We start from the raw sequence: 22,075 nt of genomic DNA on the forward strand, positions 1-22,075 counted from the left end.
GCCAGTGGTCTTGCTCTCAGTTGTGCACGCTCCCTGAGACAGTTGTGAGTGCTGGCTCTGCTCTTTTTGTGGGGGATGATCAGTTCTTATTCCTAATGTCAGGCCTGAGGGGAGACCTACCCGGTACTGCAGCAGTACGGTTATATAGCTCTCAGGGCAGTCTCTGACCTTCAGTCTGACTAACTAAACTAAAAATATGACTAACTTCTTAGACTATAACTGCGGCTCTTTAAGAGAATTTATGGTCGAAAGGAACAGTTTGACTTCAGACTCGAGATTTCTGTGCATGATTTAATGTTCAACTTAAGCCTTGGTTTGCACCTTGCTACAGTAAATAGAAACTTCCCTTTGCTGTAGTTGTTTTACCCTGATGTTAATCTTCCCAGAGTATTATTTATTGATTGATGAATTGTTTAGGATGGCAGACTATAAAACCAGGGCCTTTTTTGTTTTGCTTTTAAGTAGTTACTAAAGGCAGATAAGTCACATGCTAGAAGGGCCAAAAAGAAATTTTTGAAAGATAAGATATCTGTCCTTTGAGTCTCTCTCTGTTTATACACTGTGAAGACTTGAAACTAAAACCAAACGGAGTCAGTTTAAAGCCTGGCATCAAGAAACATAATGAAGCAAAAAGAGATGTCAAAATGAGCCTTGTAGACTTGAGAAAGGGGGAGCGGAATGAGTTGCAGCCAGCCAAACTTGTGAGAAGGACTTCACTTGTGTATAAAACATGAACGTGAGATGCTGAACCTCATAATGATTTGATTTTTCTCATTAAGATAATGATAACACAAAAATGAGAAAAATGAATGTAATTAAAATGTTAAAATATAACGTTTTGAGAGGATTCTTAATGAATTTATTTCACAACCAATGCACTTGGAAAAAAAGTGCTAGCTAACGGTGCACAAGGAAAGCACTGAGCCTTCAGAAGGAGTAACCTCAGCAGCTAGCAGGGGTGGAACCTCCACCTGTAGGAATAAAACAGTTAGGCAGTGTCACAAACCAATGTTAAATATTGTTCGCGTAGCAAACAACTACTTTTTTTCCCCCTATTCCTTGGCATTAAGTAATGTAGTGGATAGGAAGGATGTAGCTAGAGATTGATCACCCATTCAGCGTCTCACAGATCTTGCTAGGAACATTGCTGTTATCAAAGCCTGCTTTATTTTCATAATGAAAAGAATATGGACAGAGTCACAACAAATTAATTGTAAAGCTTCCTGCTAAAAGTGCCATAAGGCTTTACAAGCAGAATAAAAAAGTGTTTTTGTAAATCCATGGATGGTAATAAATCAGGAGGAAGTACATACACAGTATGAAGAGGATAGTAGTATAGGTGGAGATAAATCTCAGAAGCAATAATGCTGCATATTGCTGTGCCTCACATAGCAACGGCGCAGTCCTACAGGATTATATTTCAGTTCTGCCAGCAGAATTTCTTCTCAGTGGGACTGAAATGTGGAATTTTCCCAAGAAACTACTAAATGAGACAGACATATCTTGAATACCTGGAAAATAAACTTGCTTAAAAAATACAGGGGAAGCCTTAGAGTGGAATAATGGATATGTAATAGTGAGTGAGATAGAATGATCTCTAATATATGAATAAAGTTCTGTTGGTAAAATCGTTCCTAAAGAAAACTGAAGAGGCATCATTTTTGGTACAAAACAAAGAAAAGCTGTAATAGTGAAGAGCAACACGTAAAATTTATGAGGCTGCCTGACTGTGTCTTCTCTTTCTCTCTGGGCCCACAAATTAAAACAGGGAACTGCAGTGGTGAAAAATGGAAAGGTAGTTCATGTTGTTCATGTTTCTTTGCATATAAACGAGATTTGATGGAAAAAGATTTAAAACACAGTATATTCATGAACCTATCACAAAGAAGGAAGACATACTTTAAATAAAATAGCTCGGCAAGAGCTGTGTCTTCTTGGTTTTAGGCACTTTCTATCTTCATGTGCAGTGAACTAGCTGAAATGCTTTCCCATTTCACAGCGTTTGCTGGTCTGATACTGTGCAGTTTCAGAATAGCTATTTTAGCCTTTTGCTTGTAGCTTCAATGGTGAACATGTTTAGAATGGCTGTTCTTGCTGATAAACACTGAGTAATAGCACTAATTCTGTGTCAGGGCTTGCAATTCAAGAGCTACTTACTCGTACTGCTTCATTTCATCTTGTGCCCAAGATTTGGATCGGCTGGAATAATTAATGAACAGCTTTTGTTTAAAGAAAGCGTTAAATTCCTGTTCTAAATAATACTTGAATGTTATGGATAAATTAGCATTTGATCTCCTCTTCAATTATATGAACACAGAAGTAGTAGATTGCCAGACTGTTTGTATAATTTGGTTACATAACTCCGTTCCTCTCCATTAATTTTGAAATTGTTTTTAGGGCTGAATGCTCGGGTGGTGTGTGTCTATACAGGCTGAGATCCATAAAGACTTTACCTTCCGTTTAGCTTTTGCTTCCTTACAGATCTCCATACAAATTTGACTTTAAGCATCTGAGAGTTTAGCCTTTTTGGAGAGCTCTACAGAAAAATGTTTTTGTTTTTTGTAGAAACATATTAAAATAACAGAGATACAGTGTAAAGTGTTCTTCAGTTCCCCGTATACAAATAGCATCTGTATGTGCATATTCACATGCAAACAGGCACGTATATTTACATATATACATCCGGATCTCCAGAATTAGCTGCAAGTTTTTTACACAAGCAAACCTTTCATAATGCAGTATGTTTCTCTTCAGGGCTTAAAGTTGGATAAAATCTCTTTTTCTGTTAAATTTGTCCACCTTATTTTGAAGGTTATGCAAGCAAATGGTTTGGATGAACGTACTAATCTTCTTGTGGAAGAATACTCTACATCTGGTCGCCTGGACAACATCACGCAAGTCATGAGTATCCATACTCAGTACCTGGAGTCTTTCCTCCGCAGCCAGTTCTATATGTTGCGCATGGATGGGCCCCTTCCTTTGCCCTATAGGCACTACATTGCTATAATGGTATGTACCAACAGGCTATATATTTTCTCCTGTGAACTTGACTTTCTTATTTTGGAAAAAAAAAAAAAAAAGGAAAAAGGAAGACTTAGAAAGAAGAGACCAGTGTGATATTTTGACAGGGTGTGAATTTTTCGGGTTGATTTTTATCAGAATAAAGCATGCCGTGCTATAAGGTTTTCAGTGAGAAGGGAGATGGGCAAAGTGTACATTCCTTGGAGGGATGCACTTCTCACATGCCCATGAGAATGAGGTTTTACAAAGCTGTTAAAACTCTGTCACCTTACTTCTGGGCATTTAACCATCAGCGCACAGCAGCAGGGTGAGATGCAACTGTCTGAAGTCACAACAAATTCCAGGTGGGCGCGTGGAAAACGGTTCTTACCATGAGGATGCTCAGACATTGCAGCGAGGACCAAGAGAGGCTGTGTGATCTCCAAGGACGGACATTTTGTCTGGACAAGGCTCTGAGCAACCCGATCCAAGTCAGCCCTACTGTATGATGAGGTTGGAGCAGACGTTCTCTAGAGATGCCTTCCAACCTCAATTAGATTCTGTGATTCGGAGTAATCCACTTAGTCCTAGTGGAGAACCCTCCCTCCAGTGTAGAGCTTTACAATATAAAACATGGCCTTTTGCAACTAAATTTATTTTTGTTTTGTGTTAATATCCTGCTTCCACCTGCAACAAAACCAGATTACATGCTAATGTGCTGACCTTTTCCCTCTGTGTTTAATTATTTTAGGCAGCTGCCAGACATCAGTGTTCCTACCTAATAAATATGCACGTTGATGAGTTTTTGAAGACTGGCGGGATTGCAGAATGGTTGAACGGTTTAGAATACATTCCCCAAAGACTGAAAAATCTGAACGAAATAAACAAACTCCTTGCACACCGACCCTGGCTGATCACAAAAGAGCACATTCAGGTACCTGTTAAATCGTGCCTTGTAATAGCAGTAAATGTCCAATAGTGAGAACTGCTAAGAACTATTCTAGTGTCCTTCATTACCTTGAGTTAAAAAATTCAGGGAAGTACTAGAGCATTGAATAAGCCAATAAATTCTTCTTTGTGACAAAGGCATCAAGATTTATTTTTTAGGAATGGCATTGACTATGATAACCCCAATAGAAAAGAGATAATATATTAGGTTTCTCTTTTTTTATCTAGTGAGAGTTTGTGTGCAAGAGGAATACGGTGTTATTGGAGGAAAGGAATTGATCCCTTTTAAAAATACATATAGCATTCTTATACAAAAGCTGGGGCCAAAATAAATTTTATATTTACACTTTTTTTATTCTCATTTCAGAAACTTGTCAAGACTGGGGAAAATAATTGGTCTCTTCCTGAACTGGTGCATGCTGTTGTCCTGTTGGCACATTATCATGCCTTGGCAAGTTTTGTATTTGGTAGTGGCATTAATCCAGAGAGAGATCCGGATACATCTAATGGAGTCAGACTTATAGCAGTCAACAACTTCTGTGTCTGTGATCTTGCCAATGACAACAACATAGAAAATGCATCCCTCACAAGTAGCAACTTTGGGGTTAGTGTTGCAAGAAGGTTCTTTTGCTTGCCTCTGTTTTGCATTAGAAAGCTCTCTTCCATTCTTTCCTGTTTAAATTTCAGGGTAGCTTGAAAGTTTTTGTCTACTTTACTGGAATGCTTGGGTCTGGTAACTCTTACATTAGCTACAACAGCTTGCCGTGTAATCCATTTCAAAACCACAGTGAAATGGAGGATGATAGTCAGAGTAATGTGATTTTAATAGCTAATCTCACAACCCATTGAGCAAGACTAAAACTTTGCTTCCAGTTGAAAGCTTAAAGTCCCAGTGTCTGCAGATAGTGTATCACTGACTGGAGCATTGTGTCATCCGTGTTCTTATCGTGTGGAATGAAAGAAGAAATGGGGAAAAAAAAAAACAGAGGTCACAATATTCATTTTGACTTCAAGGCCTTCAATCACAAAACAGGTCAATTTTGAGGCGTTTCCATGTAGATGAGAGGAAATGTCTGAAATAAAATGGCTTTGTTTTTCATGCGGGTGTTCTGGTCTTGAATCAACCAACAGAGGACTTTGATTACTAGCTAATTAACTTAAATGTGGATTTTTTTCTGAAAGCGCCTTTGAAGAAAAGTCCTTGAATTAATACCGATTGCTGAATTAGCCTCATCTCCTTTGATGGAAGATAGGGATTATGAGCAGAGTCACTAGATACATTTGTAAAAATTAGCAGGCAGCTTACAGCGTGAGCATGTGATCCATCAGTTCAATTACTGCATCTGAGGTTTCTGGGTTGCAGGACACGCTAGCTTAAATCACTGGGATGTCTTATTCTGCATTTGTAGCGGGCAAAAGGCTGCTGCAGACTGCGTGCTGCTTTTTAAGCAGTGAATGGTACACAATAAAGCATTTATATCTGTGAGCAGAAGAGCAGAATCAAAAGGAGAAGATGGAAAAGGAAGACCTAACAACTTACCTTATGAAAAATGTGAATGGCAAATAGAGATCACAGAGCCCGAACTTCGATGTATTTCTAGTAAAGAGGCCTGTTTTCTGCACAAAAGCAAGAAAAAAAAAGTCTACACGATGGTTGTTTTGAGTACATGTAATGAAAGTAAATGAAAAGAAAAAGAAAATGCTGATTTTCTGTCTCAGGTTGCGTTCCTGTATTGCAGTGTTGTGCTGTATCTCTTCAGTAAGGTACTTAGCATTACCAGTGTACTGAATAAAGGTACCTTCAAGTTAAAAATTGTTTTCTGATACACTTGGGGCACGTAAATGGATTTTCCCAAGCAGTCTTTGTGGTGGAACGTATGTTTTAAGCGGTTTACACATTCAAACACCACCCCTTTTGCTGTTTATCTTGCTGCAGTAGTGTAGCGTGATAGATGAGAGTAACACCACCTCCCTTCTTCTGACTTTCTGACAGCTGTTTGTCTGTGCTCTCTGTGACAAAACGCATTCTGGCTTGAATTCTTATGTTTGCTGCTATCTTTTTTTTTTTTTTTTTGAGAACGTTCATTGTTGAGCATGAAATCTGAAGATGACACATGTTGTCTATCTTCTAATTTTGCAGAATGTCATGGTGTTTTTGCAGATTGCCGATTCTTTAAGCGAGCTGGAGGCCTTAATGGAGAGGATGAAGAGGCTACAAGAAGATAAAGAGGATGAAGAAGCCTCTCAGGAAGAAATGGACACTCGCTTTGAGAAGGAAAAGAAGGAGAGCCTGCTAGTAATTAGTGGAGGTATTTGTGCTTTTCCAGTTCTGTTTTGTTTGTGCTTTGCAAGAACTAAACACTGACTCCAGTTCAATGACTACAACTCCTTCTGTCCATTTTTTTATTCTGTCTCTTGGCTTAGTAAGGATATAGTAAGAGTGACCTGCTTCATCTCCTTTTCATTTCTTGATGGGCAAATACCAACATCCATTTTGTTTCTTGAAATTTAGCTTTTCTGTGTTAAAAAAAAAAAAAGAAAAAAGAAAAAAAAAGCCTGAGAAGCCTGTAGACTTCTTTAAGAAGGTGTGTGTAAATTCCTCTTTCCTTGTGTGCTCTGTATATTCAAATTAATTCATTCATGCCTGGAAAGCACATCAACGAATCGACGACTTGCTGTTTTGAGCGATCATACTGCTGTGCTTTTCCATTACCTGTACTATGTCAGAGATTTCTTAGCATTCAGTTTATTCTTAAGTATTGTTCAAAATTCTGAGCCAAAAGATTCTTTTCCAGTGTTTTTCGTACACTCTGAAGGCCTTCATCTCTAACAAACCATACAATGAAATGTTTCATACAGCCAGCAAGTTGTTTTTTCCAAAGAAATTGTTTCAACCAATATTTTTAATCCAATCAGAATCTCAGATCATCTCCTCATATTAGAGGTTACCTGAAGCTCATGGTTTTTATCTTCTTAAAAAATGACCCATAAAATGCCACGTATCACATGAACACTGTTTTTTGTGAATTTGGGGCATCAATATGTGTTATTAGTAGCTTCAGAGAAAATCTAGTAAGAAAGTTGAAGCTACACACTACGGGTTAATCAAATCTTGTTATTCAGACCATAAGCCAGACCAAACACGTTTGAAGGTATTAAAGTTTTTGTGCACCAACCCCAAAAGGGAGGAAGAACGTGCTATGAATCAGCGAAGATTGTTTTGTGGATTACTAAGTATTAGTAAAATCTCTGAAAGAAAACCCATCCAGCAACATCACTGTTGGATTTTTTTAAAATTGGCATTGTCCATTTTCAGTCTGCTTTAATTTGGTCAGACAGTCTCAGTGTTGTAGATAAACCAACGCTCATTGCGGTTCCATTATTAAATCAGGACTTCCGTGAGTCTGCAACGTCAAGCTTAGAGGCACGAGGTGTTGTGTGGGCCAGGAGGGTTTTGTTGATGTGGTTGCTGATAGCCTTGTTGACTTTCCTCCCTTTTTTTTTTTCCTTTTGCTGAGTTTGAGCCCAGGAGTCTGTATGCGTTGTGCCTTTACCCCTCCATGAAATCCAGCCATTGCCAGGGGAGAGGAGTGTGTGCGTGCAGGTTTTTCATTCTTCACTGAGGACTCACTGTAGCAGATGCTGTGCAAGCTTCTTCCTACGCAGTTATGTTTTGATTGTTTAATGAGGCAAGGAGGAGATAAAGCACTTCTGCAATTCTTAGATTAACTGACTTTTTAAGGTGCTAACAGTGGACATATGGCAACTGTTCTGTCGATGCATGTGGAAGCAAGCCAGGGTTTTAACATCAGGGTCAAATGCAGTCAGCTATGCAGTAGTCAACTTCTGCAAAGGTAGTTACACAATCGAGCCACCTGTTTATTCAGGAGGGAAAGATTGATTCCTGATAGAAAACCTGCGCTTGCTTAGTGACACGTTTTGGAGCTCTTTGAAGATGCTTAGTTACTAGAGCTTCTGGCGAAATTTCAGCCTGATGTTCTGTAGACCTCTTTGCTTTCATGTAATTTTTAGTTGATATTTACAAGCAGAGCGTGGCGTTGCTTTCTTGTTGCTCATATTCTGGGTTACAGAACAGAGCTGGTGTAATTCTGGACACTATACCTGCTCAGCATAACAATCACGTTGTCAAGGGTACGGTTTTTCTATTTCTTATCCTAGCATAATAACTTTTCTAACAAGACTCATCTTGCCTGATTTAGGATATGACTCTATGATATCTAGCCTTCTTCAGGAGTCAACAGAGAGAGGAGCACACCTCCAGAAATACAGACTATTTTGCAGAAATATCTTAGATGTCTGGTGTAGGCTGACATTTAGTTGGCTTGATGAAAAGGATGGATCCCATACAAGTAGATTGGGATTGATTTTTTTCCTTCCTTCATACCTTTCTTTTCCTTTGCACAATTTTTTTAGTTGTTCTCTAGTCCAGCAGTAGAACGGTAGTTGGAAGTCAGTACTAACTCCTGTGCTTGCCTAAAGCAAAGCGTTTTGCTTTCTTTTTTTTTTTTTTTTTTCTACAGCGTTTGACGATGAAATAGTTTCCACAGATGTCTCCCGCTATATTGAAGATCCTGGGTTTGGGTACAAAGACTTCGCAAGGCGAGGAGAAGACCATCTGCCAACATTCAGAGCTCAGGTAGCATCTCTTTAAAGTGCATCACTCAAAGAGTGTATGTATAAGTCATTACAGGACAGAGTGTAAAGTAGTTGTAGTGGGACGTGTTTGTTGCATGTGCTTTTCCTTGCTGTGGTCCATTAAATAACTTGCAAGCTTCTATAAATTTACCAGGGAAGAGTCTTTTACTATTCATAAATCTCAAACAAGGGGATATTTAGCTTTCAGTCTCGTTCTAGGAGACTCGTTACCAGGATTAATATTTGAAAACTGTAAAGCACATCAATCAATATGGAATGAAACTGAAAGAAAAGAAAGAATTTTTTTCTGTCCCTCCAAATGTGAAAAAAAAACCTGTAGGAAGAACACCTTATTCCTGCCATTTTTATCAGGTGTTCTCTGTCCCGTGGTTATCAATAAATAGTTGCATATATGTCTGTGAGAGCAGTTCAGTGAGTCATTCCTATGTACACACCGTATCACTGGACTTTGAATGTCTGGAAAGAAAAGAAATATGATTACTTTTATTTACTTATTATGATTAAGTATGATTACTGCAACACTGAAGTTTTTGGTTCTTCATGAATACGTATATATTTTAATACTGTTGAAAGAGTTGTCCTTTTGTTTATACATTGTCTCACATGTAGGCATCTTCATCCATGACCAGAGTCACAAACATCTTCATAATATGTAACATCAGGGACGCTCTAGGTAATTCTGTTCCAGGTTATAGAGCAGATTAGTCAGCAGTTACAGATAAATTGTAAATAATGGAGTAAATCTTAAACCAAAACTGAGAACTTCAAGTAAAATACATTAGGTTCAGGAAAACTCGATGGTCAGAGGACGTATCTAAGGCTGAAAAATAAAGAATCTGTGATCACTTTCAGGAAATGTATTTATCTATATAGCAGCCGTTGCTGATCTGGATAATTTACTCTGTGGTCTTTATATGAGCCTGAGGTAGGTAGATATTGCCAAAAAGAGAAAGGCAGAGTCAGAGCCTGTAAATCAATGCTGCTTAACTACTTTAGGAGCAGCAGGCTCCCATGGAAAAAAGCTCAGCAGAAGTTGAAATTGGAACTAAAATGTCTCTGCTCTTAAATAAACAGAACAGCTTCTGGCCTCCATTCAGAGGAGTCACCTTAGTGATTTAACTTTATTAGTATGTCCTACTCTCGACCAGTGAGATGTGTATACCCCCAGCCTCCCAGATGCTCTGCTATTAATGCTGCTTAAATTGAAGTAGCATCCCAAAACTCTGCAATAAATTCAATCCTTAGTCTGTTGAAGCAAGACTATCGTTTGTCTCTGCGCGTTTAAATTCAGCAATAGGAAAAGGTATTTCACGCACAGCAGAATGTCTTTCAACTTTTTGGTTTTCCTTTTCCATGGTTGGTATGAATCAACTATGTTGTTAGCAAACACTGCTTTCCCCATCCTGGGGCTTCTGTTTTCAGGGGCTTTTATGATGCCCCCTGGGTGTCCTGCACACCTTTGCAGGGCTGGTAGATCCGGCGTATCTCACAAGCTTTTTATGGTAGTTTGGACCAGCAGCTGAGAGCCAGATGTGATGTTGTGGGGCATTTCAGGTGTCACTCAATTCCTCTTTTAAGCAGCTGAATGTTGTCCTTGATAATATTCCCCACAATCCTAAGCAATTGGGTTCAGTCCAACAGATGAGCTCTGTAACACGTGGGTAAGAGCCTTGGCCCACGGGTACTTCTTGAAAACAGTCTTACGCAGAAAAAGACATGGAGATCGTAGAATCACAGAATGGTTTGGGTTGGAAGAGACCATAAAGCCCACCCAGTTCCACCCCCCTGCCATGGGCAGGGACACCTCCCACCAGACCAGGTTGCCCAAAGCCCCATCCAGCCTGGCCTTGAGCACCTCCAGGGATGGGGCATCCACAAAAAAAAGCAGGCAAACATGAGATGATGCCCTTGGTTGTAACGAGGGTATGTGGCTGAGGGATTGAACACTTGCCAAGGATGTGGGCAAACTAACACGTTTTGTGTAACTGCAGCGTGAAGAGTGCTTGTGTGCTGCTCTGAAGCAGGGTCATTCTCCTCTGCTGTTGATGCCATGCCACCGCTTTGCAAAGATTTCCCATTCCTGATGTGAGCAGGCGTGTTTTTTCCTTTGCAGTCCAGGTGCTTGTTTAAAACCAAAGCATCCTGGATTTTATTACTTTGTTCAAGGACTTTTCAGCACTTTACCGAATGTCCGTCCTGGGTGAAAGCACATATTCCACCTCTTCTTAAAGTGAAGCATCAAAGCCTCCAAGAGGAATACATCTGGAAACTTACAAGCCCATCCCACTCAGAATGACACCGGTCAAATCAGCAGAGCAAAAAGTGGAAAATTGCCTCAACACTTCAGAATAAGCTTGTTTTTTTTTTTCTCATGTAGGCTAGTGATGTGTTGTTGCGATGTGACATTCACTGCCAGGAAACCTGGGGGAATGGAGAAGGTGATATAAATGAAGGATTCAAAATACAAATTCCTTGAGGAGAGCAAAGTTACAACTAGTATACAACAAAAACTATTGAGCTATAGAGAGGATCGAGTAGGAACTTCACTTCACTTGTGTATTTATATGTTTCTTTCCCCTCCTGCAGGACTATACTTGGGAAAATCATGGCTTTTCCCTTGTAAACAGGCTTTATTCTGATATTGGGCATCTCCTTGATGAGAAGTTTCGGATGGTGTATAACCTCACGTATAACACTATGGCAACACATGAAGATGTTGATACAACTACTCTTAGAAGAGCTTTATTTAACTATGTCCACTGTATGTACGGAATCAGGTATGGGAGAAAACCCCCTGGCTAAGGAGTGCATTTAAAACTGTGGAAACACCAAATGAAAAATTAACTACTTAACTATGTGAGAAGTTAGACTTAGACTTAGACTCCAATTTAAACATGGAGGTAGTAGCTCAGTTTGAACGTTAGAGTGGTGGGTTTTTTTGCTGTTACATCAGTACAGCTTTCACTTCCAATGAAGAAAATGAGTATGAATCAAGATGGAAGTTGTTACAGAAATGTCTTCCCTGAAGCAAGTCTGTGTTCAGGAAAAAATAGGATCCCGGTACTAAGCCTTTCCTCTGTTAGCAGGTTTTATTCCAGCTTATATAACAAATGCTTAAGAAATTAATGCTACAAAAGACCGTGCTTTTAAAAACTTATATCCAACAGAGTGATTGCCTGTATTCTTTAGGTATGATGACTATGATTATGGAGAAGTTAATCAGCTACTTGAACGCAGCCTGAAGGTTTACATAAAGACAGTGACCTGCTACCCGGAGAGAACTACCAAGCGCATGTACGATAGTTACTGGCGTCAGTTCAAGCACTCGGAGAAGGTACGTGTTTCATAGCCAGACTGGCTTCACGGAGACCCATGTGTGGTTTAAAAATGAAAAAATTTAGACTCCTAAAAATGGCTGTATCTGTCACATTGTTTTTAACGAGAGAAGAACAAGCGAGGTTAATTTAATTCATTAAATATCAATCTTACAAAAATACTTCTTAGTGTACTGGAAATACCGATTCTTCTCTTTTTTATTTTGAGTGACTTCTCTGTAAAATTGAACTGACAGCTGTAATAGAAAAGTGGATAAACTTGGGAATACAGAAGCAGTTAACCATGCCGATACTTTGGATCTGTGGATCAAAAAAGAGCTTATTCCATACAAATACAATCTTCGTGGTGTTTTTCATCAATAAAAATGTCAGCGTGTCTTCAGATATCTAAGTTAAATGCTTCCTGACAAGGGTTTGATGTTCATGTGCCTACTAGCCTGTCTGGCATATGAACTGTTCCTTGTTCTGTGCTCCTGCGTGGTGATCACAGGTGGTAGTAAACAAAACAAAATATAATTCATGAAGAATGAGTACCATTAGGATACAGAAGTGGTTTTGTTGGGACTTCTGGGATGGAAGATTTCTTAAAGCAGGTGAGGGTAGTTCCTTGAAGTCCTACAACGTTGTCTGGTGTTGGACAGGTTTCCCGAAAGGAACAGGAGCCTTGCAGCAGGGTACAGGGAGAAATTACATGATTTCATGCCACATTACTAAAGGTTACAAATGTTAGCATAAATGAATAAATGATGTTGCGTTCCAAGGTAAATTAAATGTCTGATTTAATTTTAACAGGTTCACGTAAATCTACTTCTAATGGAAGCTCGTATGCAAGCAGAACTTCTGTATGCCCTTCGTGCCATAACTCGTCACTTAACCTGAAGCAGTCACTGGGAGGGAGTAAAGGAATTTTTACCGAGTATGTAAAGACCTTTTGAAATAGATACACACCAGAAGCTGTTTGTGATGTAGCATCAGGTTATTCAAATTCTCTAGTGTCAAAGTTTAGCCGTGTTTCTTGACGGCTGTAATGTGCAATGACGTGTTTTATTTTCTTGATGCTTAACATTACTAATGATAACGAAAGTAACACTGAGGAGCACTACTCTGCATTGTTTCCGGTTGGATTTCTGCACAGTGGTCAGAATCCTAAAACTCTTTTTATTATATTCGATTCTAGCGCTTTGTTCTTTAAGCACCGGAGTGAAGTGCTTAGAGACTTCTTTTCCAAGCAATCATTTTTCAGATTAGTGGAGTCCACCAGAAGATCGGTTCTGCCTGTTCCGAGAACGTACCACCTTGTCATAACTCTGACAGAGACGCACACGCTGTGTTGCATTGAATTGCCCACTGGATTCTTCTGTGTCTCCTGGAGACTGCTTGCCAGTCACTGTCTTACTACAGCAATTGAAGGTGATGTGAAATGTGGATGCAAACGTTGACCACACTTTAATGTGAAATTAATCGTGACAAATTCTACAGCATGCTACTGAAGTGCAAAATTCATCTGCTTTATCATGCCTCTTCCCAAGAGAAGAGCCCTCACAATTTGCCATTTCAGCTACACTTACCGTGTCTCAATCATGCATAATCTTGTTTTACCGACAGTCACCCTCAGTTGTCTTTACAATATCCATGCTCATCCCATGTTGCAATTTGTTTAGTTGGCACCTATAAAGTTGATACACAGGCTGACCAAAAATAGGGTTGTGGGTTTTTTGCACTCTCTTCTTTCTCGATGTTTTAAGTAAGGAAAGTAAAGGAAGGCTAGCATATCTGTTCTTTCATATTGGATGTGTAGAAATTTATTTCCCATAACTTCTTCATAGCATGAAGTCTTAATATTCAAAGTTTAAAAGTTTCTATGCATTAGTGTGGGTGAACAAAAGAAAAGTGCAATATTTAAAAAGAAAGCAAGCTTTTTTCCCTATCGTGTCACTGCTAAAGTGTCCTTTTTATATAGCCATAAAGAAATTTTGAAACCAAATTTCTTTATTGTCTAAGGCCTAGCAGTTTTGTTTTAGTTTTTATGGCTTAAGACAACCTGATACTGAGATGCCAAAGCATCCCCAAAACAAAGCATTCTTGGACAACTGGTAATATTGGGGAAGGGAAGAAATAAGCTGCCAAAAATGTCACACTTTTGTGCTGTTTTCTGTTGCTTTTGACTAATTTTAAGAGCACAAAATGTTGATATTTATAGCTTTATTTTGTATTGCATTTAATGAACCAGTGAAGTGCCTAAAGAGATGCTTAAGCTTACCCAGTAGGATGCAAGTTGTCACTGCTTAAACTTTTGTCTGTTGGTTTGGACCTTTCATAGTACTTTGAGGAGGGTGACCTTTGTTTCTGTTGCATATGTGCAAAACTAACTGGATAGGTTTATTTTTAATATTCCATTGGATTGTAGAAGATAATACAAGATTTTTTTTCCATCGATGATTTCAGAATAGTTTTTTGGAAAATGGTAATATTACCAGTCATACTTTAACACTTTCCATTGACAAAATCATGGACCACTATGCTTTAAAGTTAGTTTTCTTGCCTTTTCCTGATACTTTGCTGTGACTTCGCATGTTGGATTTTTCGCTTAATCTGTCTGTTCCAGATTGGAAAGCTAAATGATTGTACACTTCTCTGCACTTTCAGACTGCAGATTCTGCATGTGAAAAACCTTTGAGGAAAAATCAGTAATTTTTTTTTTTTAATTTAATGTAATGTTGGCTACTTGGAAAAGTACCCTCTAGACAGCATCAGACTGTCTTCTAGAGAGAGCACTGGGTAAAACATCAGATTTATTTATCTTCAATAGCTAACTGCAAAGATTTCTCAGAAGTGTTGAGACACTGATACGTATGAACTTAGATTAACTTTCTAAGTTGCTATAGTTCTTTTTCCTCCCTGTTGTAAATGTAGTGGCCATACCGATTGGCTTTTGTGCATAAAACAGTTCTGCTGAGAGGACTTTTCATGAAATACTTTTGCTTTTTTTTGAGTGGTGGGAACCGTACAGTACTACTTTAAATTCCTTTGCTTTGAGAAGTCAAGTAGTTCTCAAGAAGCACAGTTGAGCTCTGGAAAGGGGGTGAAACTAGATTTGGGTAACTAATAGGACCGCTTAGTTTCCCTTCAGAAATGCAAAGACTCTTAGAGTAGGTTGAGTTTTATGTTTGGAAACATGAGTGCCTTTACTTCTTTCCTTATGAAATATACTTGCCAGCTCAAATGCCTTCAGAGCAAAGTACATGAGCAGATTTGAAATATAGAAACCGTAAATGGATTGCTTCATAAAATTTGTAGTAAATCAGTAATATTTTTTTTTAAAGGTGCCATATCAAGTCACATATGGCCTGCAAGACATTCCACCGTAGGAAATGTCATTGTGCAAGTAGTTTGCTATTACTTTTTTTTTCCTTTAATATTAAATGCAAACTTGAAACTTTTGGAGATATTTTCCATGTGGCATTTTTTTTTCAAAGTATTGCATTTACAGTGTAACAATTTATAGCCTAGTTTTTATACTCAAATTTATGATTTTTACTAGATGTTTGTTCAGAATAGGTCTTTAAAGTCATACAGCTATACCATATGCTTTATGCACGCTTTAGGCTCACACTGTGCCAAATGGTAATGTGCAAGTGTTCTTGGAATTTTTACATTCTTAAAGCACTCATGAATGTGAATCTTCACACTTTGATCATTCATTTTATCCTGAAGAGTACCGTAATCATTGGAAGCGTAGATACTCTCCCTCTGTTTTCCTTTATTGGAACTGATATTTACCAGCATCAATGTTAGTCCACAAAATGTGGCTGTGACCAACACACAAACAAAGTGTGCAGTCTCCTGTCTACTGACGAGAAAGCTTGTTAGGTACAAATTAACTAGCCAGCACAGGAAATGCTGTAAGTAGGGAACAGAGCTTTGAGCAGGGACAGCTTCTTATCACTGCAGAATCACTGTAAAATGTGTGTTCTGGTAGTGCACGTTCTCGCTGTGTGGAAATCGCTCCATTTTTTTGGTAATGAAGAGAGGTGAAAAAGATACCAGTTGGAGAAAGCATTTGCATTTCCCAGAATACTCCGCCTGCAGCTGATAATCACAGGAGTGTCATCACGTTGGAACAGAAACCATTTTAAACTAAGGTAGAATTTGTACGCTTAGCTACTAAAACTAGCGTTGAGGTACCCTATGAGAATTTGGGTAAGCTGCAGATGGGTTTGTATTTAACTGTTCATAAGACTGAACTGAAACATACATACTTGGTCCCAAAAACTTGATTAAAATGAAAAGGGTGTACTTTCAGCTTTAAGAACTAGCAAATTGCCACATCAGCTCTTCCTATGCATTAAAGAAATCTTAAAGCACAGGAAAATCCATGATTATAAACAATTAGAAACCTGGTAGGCCTCTGTATAAATTTAGAACAGATTAGAACAGAACAAAAAGGAAAACATTTTGCTTCTCTCTTACTTGAGTGCAGAAGGTCAAAGCACCAGATTCTTCAGTAGTATTTTTGTTCGTAGCAATGCTGATAGATGCTTTTGTGGGATTTGGGAAAAGCAGTTAGTTGCCTGAATTTCAATGGGAATTTAAGCAGCTAGGCATTCAGCAAAACCCTACAAGGTGCCCACTTGCATTTTTGAGTCAGATTTTTAAAGATACTTAATCACCTAAATTCAATAGAATAAAAGCAGTTTCCATAGAGATTAAAGGAATAATATGTAGCAGATCCATGTGATTTGCAGCGGTTGTTAATGAAATGGGTTGTTTGGGGGACTTAATATAGACTCAGAGAAATCTTTTCAAAAGAGGTTAAACTGTAAGCCGCTGCTCTTGCAGAACAGGTTCTCGATGTTTCTCATGCATGTGTGTTTTCCATGCACATTGACATGCATTTCAGGCTCCTATTCCAGAGTTCGGGCTCCCTTTTAGAAGAGCTGGATTATTTAACCTCTGCTGGCAGAAAAGATTTATCGGGATTAGCAAGTGGATAGCTTGTGCCAGGACGAAAGTTTTGGCCAGATGGATATATTCCAAATCTTCTTGATTAAAACTGATTTTTTTTTCAGATATTTCCTTAGGCGTTCAGATCCTTGTCCTATAAATAAGAGGTGATGTTGCACAAAAACGGGGTGGGGGATTCATAGTAAATGAACTTTCCCAGAGCTGCTCTGAATATAAAGCTGCTAGAATTGGCTTGCCATTAACTATCATTCCAAGAGCTGGACAAAAATGTCAGTTTTCCCCATCTGAACTTCAGATTTATTCTCCCTAATGTCCCCGGCACGTGTGATTGTCTAAAGAGATGCACCCACCAGCTTTTTCACATTGGGAAATTATAAATGAAGCTTTTTATCTCCAATCGAGAACGAATTTGACATTTCATACCTGCTGCATGGTTCATGGGTGTGGGACATGAAAGGAGCAAAGCAGCACGAGGAAACTTCAGGGGCATCTTGACCAGTGTTAATTTTTCTCTTAGAGCAAGTTTTCTTGCCACGCAGTCATGCGGCTGCTCTCTAAACACACATCAGGCCTCTCTTGCGGACATTTAACCCTTCTGCTGCTCGCTAGGGGCCAAAACTGTCGTTGTCCAGCCCGCCACCCCACATCACGCACTGCCTGTCGTCCCAGCTCACAACCCTAGCAGTCTTGCAGGGGCAGCCTCTTCACCGTAACCTCCTGAAACAGTGTTAAGTTCCTAGATTGCCATTTGTTACTGAGCTCAGAGAATCTTTCTCCTGTTCAGAAACACTTAATTCCAGTATTGGGTTATTTCTGGGCAGGAGAATGCTAAATCTGGTGTAAAGTATGACACTTAGTACTTACTTAAAACATTTAAGTAGCGATTGCTAGTAGCGTGTCATGTTCCATCGCTGGAATTACAGTAATAATCCAGTGGATCCACTAACAAAATGCTTTCTTTGGCAACACTCCCCTTGCTTGAGCCTTTTAGCTGTGCAGGCTTCTTACAGGGAATTTGTAGTGGGGAATTTCGAGACCCTCATGTGCAGAGTGGGTGGGAGAAGGGCAGGAGCCCACAGGGTCATTTTTTTGGGGCTGCTCCTCGGGTTCCCTGTAGTCAGACAGCCTTCCGAACAAATGGGTTTGGTTTTTCATGTGTTCAAGGGATAAATCCAAAGGCAGACTTCGTGGTTGCTTGAGACGTAGACACGTTTGGGTGTTCAGCAGAGCTCGTGGAAAGCGGGGATCTGAATTCTGCCCTTGTTCTCGGCCATAGTCAGAGCCAGTATTTAAGATGCCGATGAATATACTGGAAGTGGGCGGCAGCTTGTGCTGTACACAGCAGGAGAAGACAACGGGCTTTCTCGGGGGGACGCAACCAGCGTAGGGGGGAGTTGGCATTTCGGCCAGTTGGAGAAGCTGCACTGTTGTGTCCCAAAGGTCCTCGTGCACGTCTGTGTGTAGGGGAGGCGGTAGGGAACACCTGCACCCAAGATTTCCTCAAAGATGAAACCCCGAGCTGCTCTGGAAAGCTTCCCTTTTCTTACTGCGGGGACGGAGGAGGGGCAGGGGGCCTTCCCCTTGCAGCTGCGTAAAGCATGCTGCCGTTGAAGCACGTTGTCTCCTCCACCAGCTCTTTGAAGGGGATTTTCAGGCAGAAGGGGTGAATTCCCAGCTGTCCCAGCCGAGGGGCCGGGGGGACAGTGCCAGCAGACACACGCCACCGAAAGCGTGTTCCTCATTTGCCACTCCATGCTCATGTTGTGCCGCCAGATGCAAACCAGCCTTCCTTCTCGCTTCCCTCCCCGTCCACCTGCGAGGCGAGCGGCGGCCCCGCCAGCACCCGAGGCAAAGAAATGTTCCTGTAGGGAAACAAAAATAATTAGGCTACAGCCCTTGGACTCTGCAGCCACCAATATTTCACGACTATTGACCGGAACTGGATATAAACGGTAGCTTAAAAAAAAAAAATAGGAATTTTGTAAACTTGAAATCTCTCAGTTTTACCCTTTTGCTGGAAAGCTACGTAATGAATGTATACGCTTCATCTTTCTGACATAACTGAAAATCAGACTGCCAACTTCTTGTTTTGTATTAGCCTTTTTTTTTTAAAAAAAAAAAAAAAAAGAAAAAAGTTTGTGAGCAATATATGTAGCATGCTGTGAACGTCTGTTTTGATCTTTATAGTTACTCTTTAATTCATCAGTATTAACACCAGTTCTTTTTTGTGTTTCCCTTGGTACTTTGTATGCAGTGTAATCAGAAGCTGTGATGGGCTTTGCGGTCCCGTGCTTTGTTACTGTAACTCCTTGATTTCTATGAAGCACCTGACTGTGGGCCACCGTGGGCAGGCAGTGCGGCCGTACACGACTGCCACTTTTCAATCTCTTGTACTATGTATAGTTTTAAGTAGAATAAGCTTTTTAACAGAATATTGATGCAGTTTATGATTCACACAGGCTGCAAGCGTCTGGTGAGTGAGAGTCTTTGTATTTATAGTTGTTGGGTTTTCTGTTTTTGGTTTTGGTTTTTTTTTCCGTTTTTTTGGTTTTGTTTTTAATTCACAAAGTAGCAAACTTGATAAACATAGCCACTTTAAACCGCTCTTGCTAAACAGACCCTGCTGTAGATAAAATACCACTGCAGGTACGGGGAGGAGGGCTGGCAGCGCGGGCAGCCCTGACGTGTCCGCCGTCCGCCTCCAGCGCTGCCCGGGCCCTGGTGCGAAGCGTTGCGACCTCCTCGCCTCCGTGCGTGTGTGCTGCCCTCTGACACGCACACACACGGGTGCACACGCAGAAACACCAGCTTCACCCGAGCCTTGCTGGCGAGGAGAGACAGGCAGACAGGCCACCGAGCACTCGGATGGCGGGCACAGTGCGTCTGCGGCCCGTGGCTTCCAGGCCTCCCTCACGTACCCAGATTAGCCTGATTTGACGTCCACAAAGCCTGGCTCGTTAGGGGTAGGAGTTCGTGGCTTCTCCAAAGACAGTCGTGGGTCTGAGCCTCCTGTCGGGACGTGCCCACCGCCCCAGGATTGCAGCTCTCGCCCTCTGGAGAGGGAATAAATCGGACCACGGCCCAGTGCGGCCTGGCCACCGCCACCTTTGTCCCCTTTGCTGCAGGGGCATTTCGGGACGGAGGAGGAAAGACAGAGCTCTGATCCTGCTGCTCCCTCCCGCGTGTCCCCGCAGCTCTGCTCGCTGCCAGGCGAGGGTGGCACAGGGACACGTCACCCGCGCTGTCCCTTGGGCCACCGCCTGCCCTCAGCCGCGGGGACAGCTCGCAGGGTCCGTGCTTTCGCGGGAGGTTTGCCTGCAGCAAGGCAGCTGCTAGGAGTTAACTGTGGGTGTCCACAGCAGCTTTCACCATTTGTTTTTTTTTTTCTGTTGATGGCTGATTGGTATTTTTTTTCTTTTTTTTTTCTTTTTTTTTTTTTTTGCAGAGAACAGACTGACCTAGTGGGATGGATCTCTTTATTTTGTGTGTGACTTTTTTTTTTTTCTAGTTTTTAAGTTACCCGACTTGAATTTATCTGAACAGATGCAGAAGGAACTTTTTTTTTTGTGAGTTAAGAGACAAAAACGCATTTTTAAACAAAGGAATCGTGTATTAACATTTTAACAGCAATTCATAAATCTGCACTTTTTATGAGGTTTTGAAAAATCTATTTATAGGTACGGAACAATGGGGTTTGTTTAAAACTGTATCGCATTTATACTTGCTGAAATTACTTTCATTGTTATCAGTAGGAATTTCATTGGTTAAATAAAACTGATAAAACATGGCTCTTGTTCAGTCCGTTATTTACCACGTGCAGCAGAGCACGCTGTGTTTTGGGAAGAGCTCCGGTCCTGGAAGTGTCCTTCTCATCCATGCACTTGTGCTGGTCTTTAGTCCAGGTCTGTGTTGCGAACACAGGTCCTGAAAAATCTACAGCGTTTGCTGAAGGTGATGTCTTTTCAATACATAGTTGTCAGTGATCAGGACTGGGGCGATGGACTTTGTGACCAGACGGACATCACGATCTGATGGATGTCATGGTGTGTCCCAGAAAAGTGCCAACCTGCTCTTCCTGCCGTAAGCCCAGGGATTGTGGTGCAGGGGAGCTTGTTAAATGGGGTAGATTTGGGTCTTTCTGGACTTCTCAATCTTTGTTCCTTAACACTGATCGCTGGAGAAAATGTAATTTCAAACACAACACCCTGATTTTGCTTTTTCTGGAAGTAAAGGGTGCAGGCAGTGGGTGCACCGGGAGCTGCCCCCTCCCTTTTCTAGGGAGCCCTGGGCAAGCCCAGAGCAGAAGTCCACAAAACCATGAAGGAAATGCAAAGGAGGAAAATCATGTGGGTGCTGAGGGTGATAGCAATGCAAAGCTTACATTGCAGCCGAATTACACCACTATTTCACCCTCCCTTTGTCCTAAAGATAAACCTGGTTAATACAAGCTGTGGAGCATTTTTGGTGTCTCTTTTGTGTATCACTGTTGGTGTACCTTCTGTTCCAGCCGTGGGAAACTCAGCTGGGCTGTCCTCATCACCTCACTGTGCCCAGGGATCTTCTTCATTTCCATTACTAACCCCTTCACTGGAACACCCCCTCCCAAATAAATAAATAAATAATAATAATAATAATGATATTTCCAGCTCTGTTAGAAGTAGTATGTGACAGACGGAGGCCCAGTGCCAGGACAGGAGGCAGTGGGCACAACCAGGCACCCAGGAGGCTCCCTCTGAGCACCAGGCAGCACTTCTGTGCTGGGCGTGTGGCAGAGCCCTGGCACAGGTTGTACAGAGTTTGTGGGGTCTCCTCCTTGGAGGTCTTCAAAACCTCCTGGACACGGCGCTGGGCGTTGAGCCACAGAGTAAAGAAGCATCTCGTGGTGTTCAGAGGGAACCTCTGCTCCATTTTGTGCCCATTGCCTCTTGTCCTGGCACTGGGCACCACTGACAAGGGCCTGGCTCCGTCCCCTGTGCACCCTCCCTCAGGTGTTTACAGACACTGATGAGATCCCCCTGAGCCTCCTCTTCTCCAGGCTGAGCAGCCCCAGCTCTCCCAGCCTCTCCTCACAGCAGAGGTGCTCCAGGCCCTTCATCATCTCGGTGGCCCTCTGCTGGACACTCACCAGTATGTCCAGGCCTCTCTTCTAC

General features: G+C 41.1%; 1 protein-coding gene across 5 annotated transcripts in view; it reads left to right on the forward strand.

Moving 5' to 3' along the window:
* SESN3 (sestrin 3) overlaps positions 1-20,712 on the forward strand; it is a 45,540-nt gene extending 24,828 nt beyond the window's left edge. For 2 of the 5 annotated variants that reach the window (XM_080588634.1, XM_080588637.1), the window contains exons 3-10: positions 2,812-3,009; positions 3,752-3,934; positions 4,316-4,552; positions 6,089-6,257; positions 8,490-8,605; positions 11,212-11,402; positions 11,815-11,959; positions 12,753-20,712. In XM_080588634.1, coding sequence (XP_080444760.1) covers positions 2,812-3,009; positions 3,752-3,934; positions 4,316-4,552; positions 6,089-6,257; positions 8,490-8,605; positions 11,212-11,402; positions 11,815-11,959; positions 12,753-12,839 — 1,326 coding nt within the window. In that variant the 3' untranslated portion in view covers positions 12,840-20,712. The remainder of the gene's footprint in view (positions 1-2,811; positions 3,010-3,751; positions 3,935-4,315; positions 4,553-6,088; positions 6,258-8,489; positions 8,606-11,211; positions 11,403-11,814; positions 11,960-12,752) is intronic. The other 3 variants (XM_080588635.1, XM_080588636.1, XM_080588638.1) reach the window with 3 other exon arrangements.
* The last annotated feature ends 1,363 nt before the right edge of the window (positions 20,713-22,075 follow it).

The sequence above is a fragment of the Anser brachyrhynchus genome (genome assembly GCF_964034855.1).
Source record: "Anser brachyrhynchus genome assembly, chromosome: 1".
NCBI lineage: Eukaryota > Metazoa > Chordata > Aves > Anseriformes > Anatidae > Anser > Anser brachyrhynchus.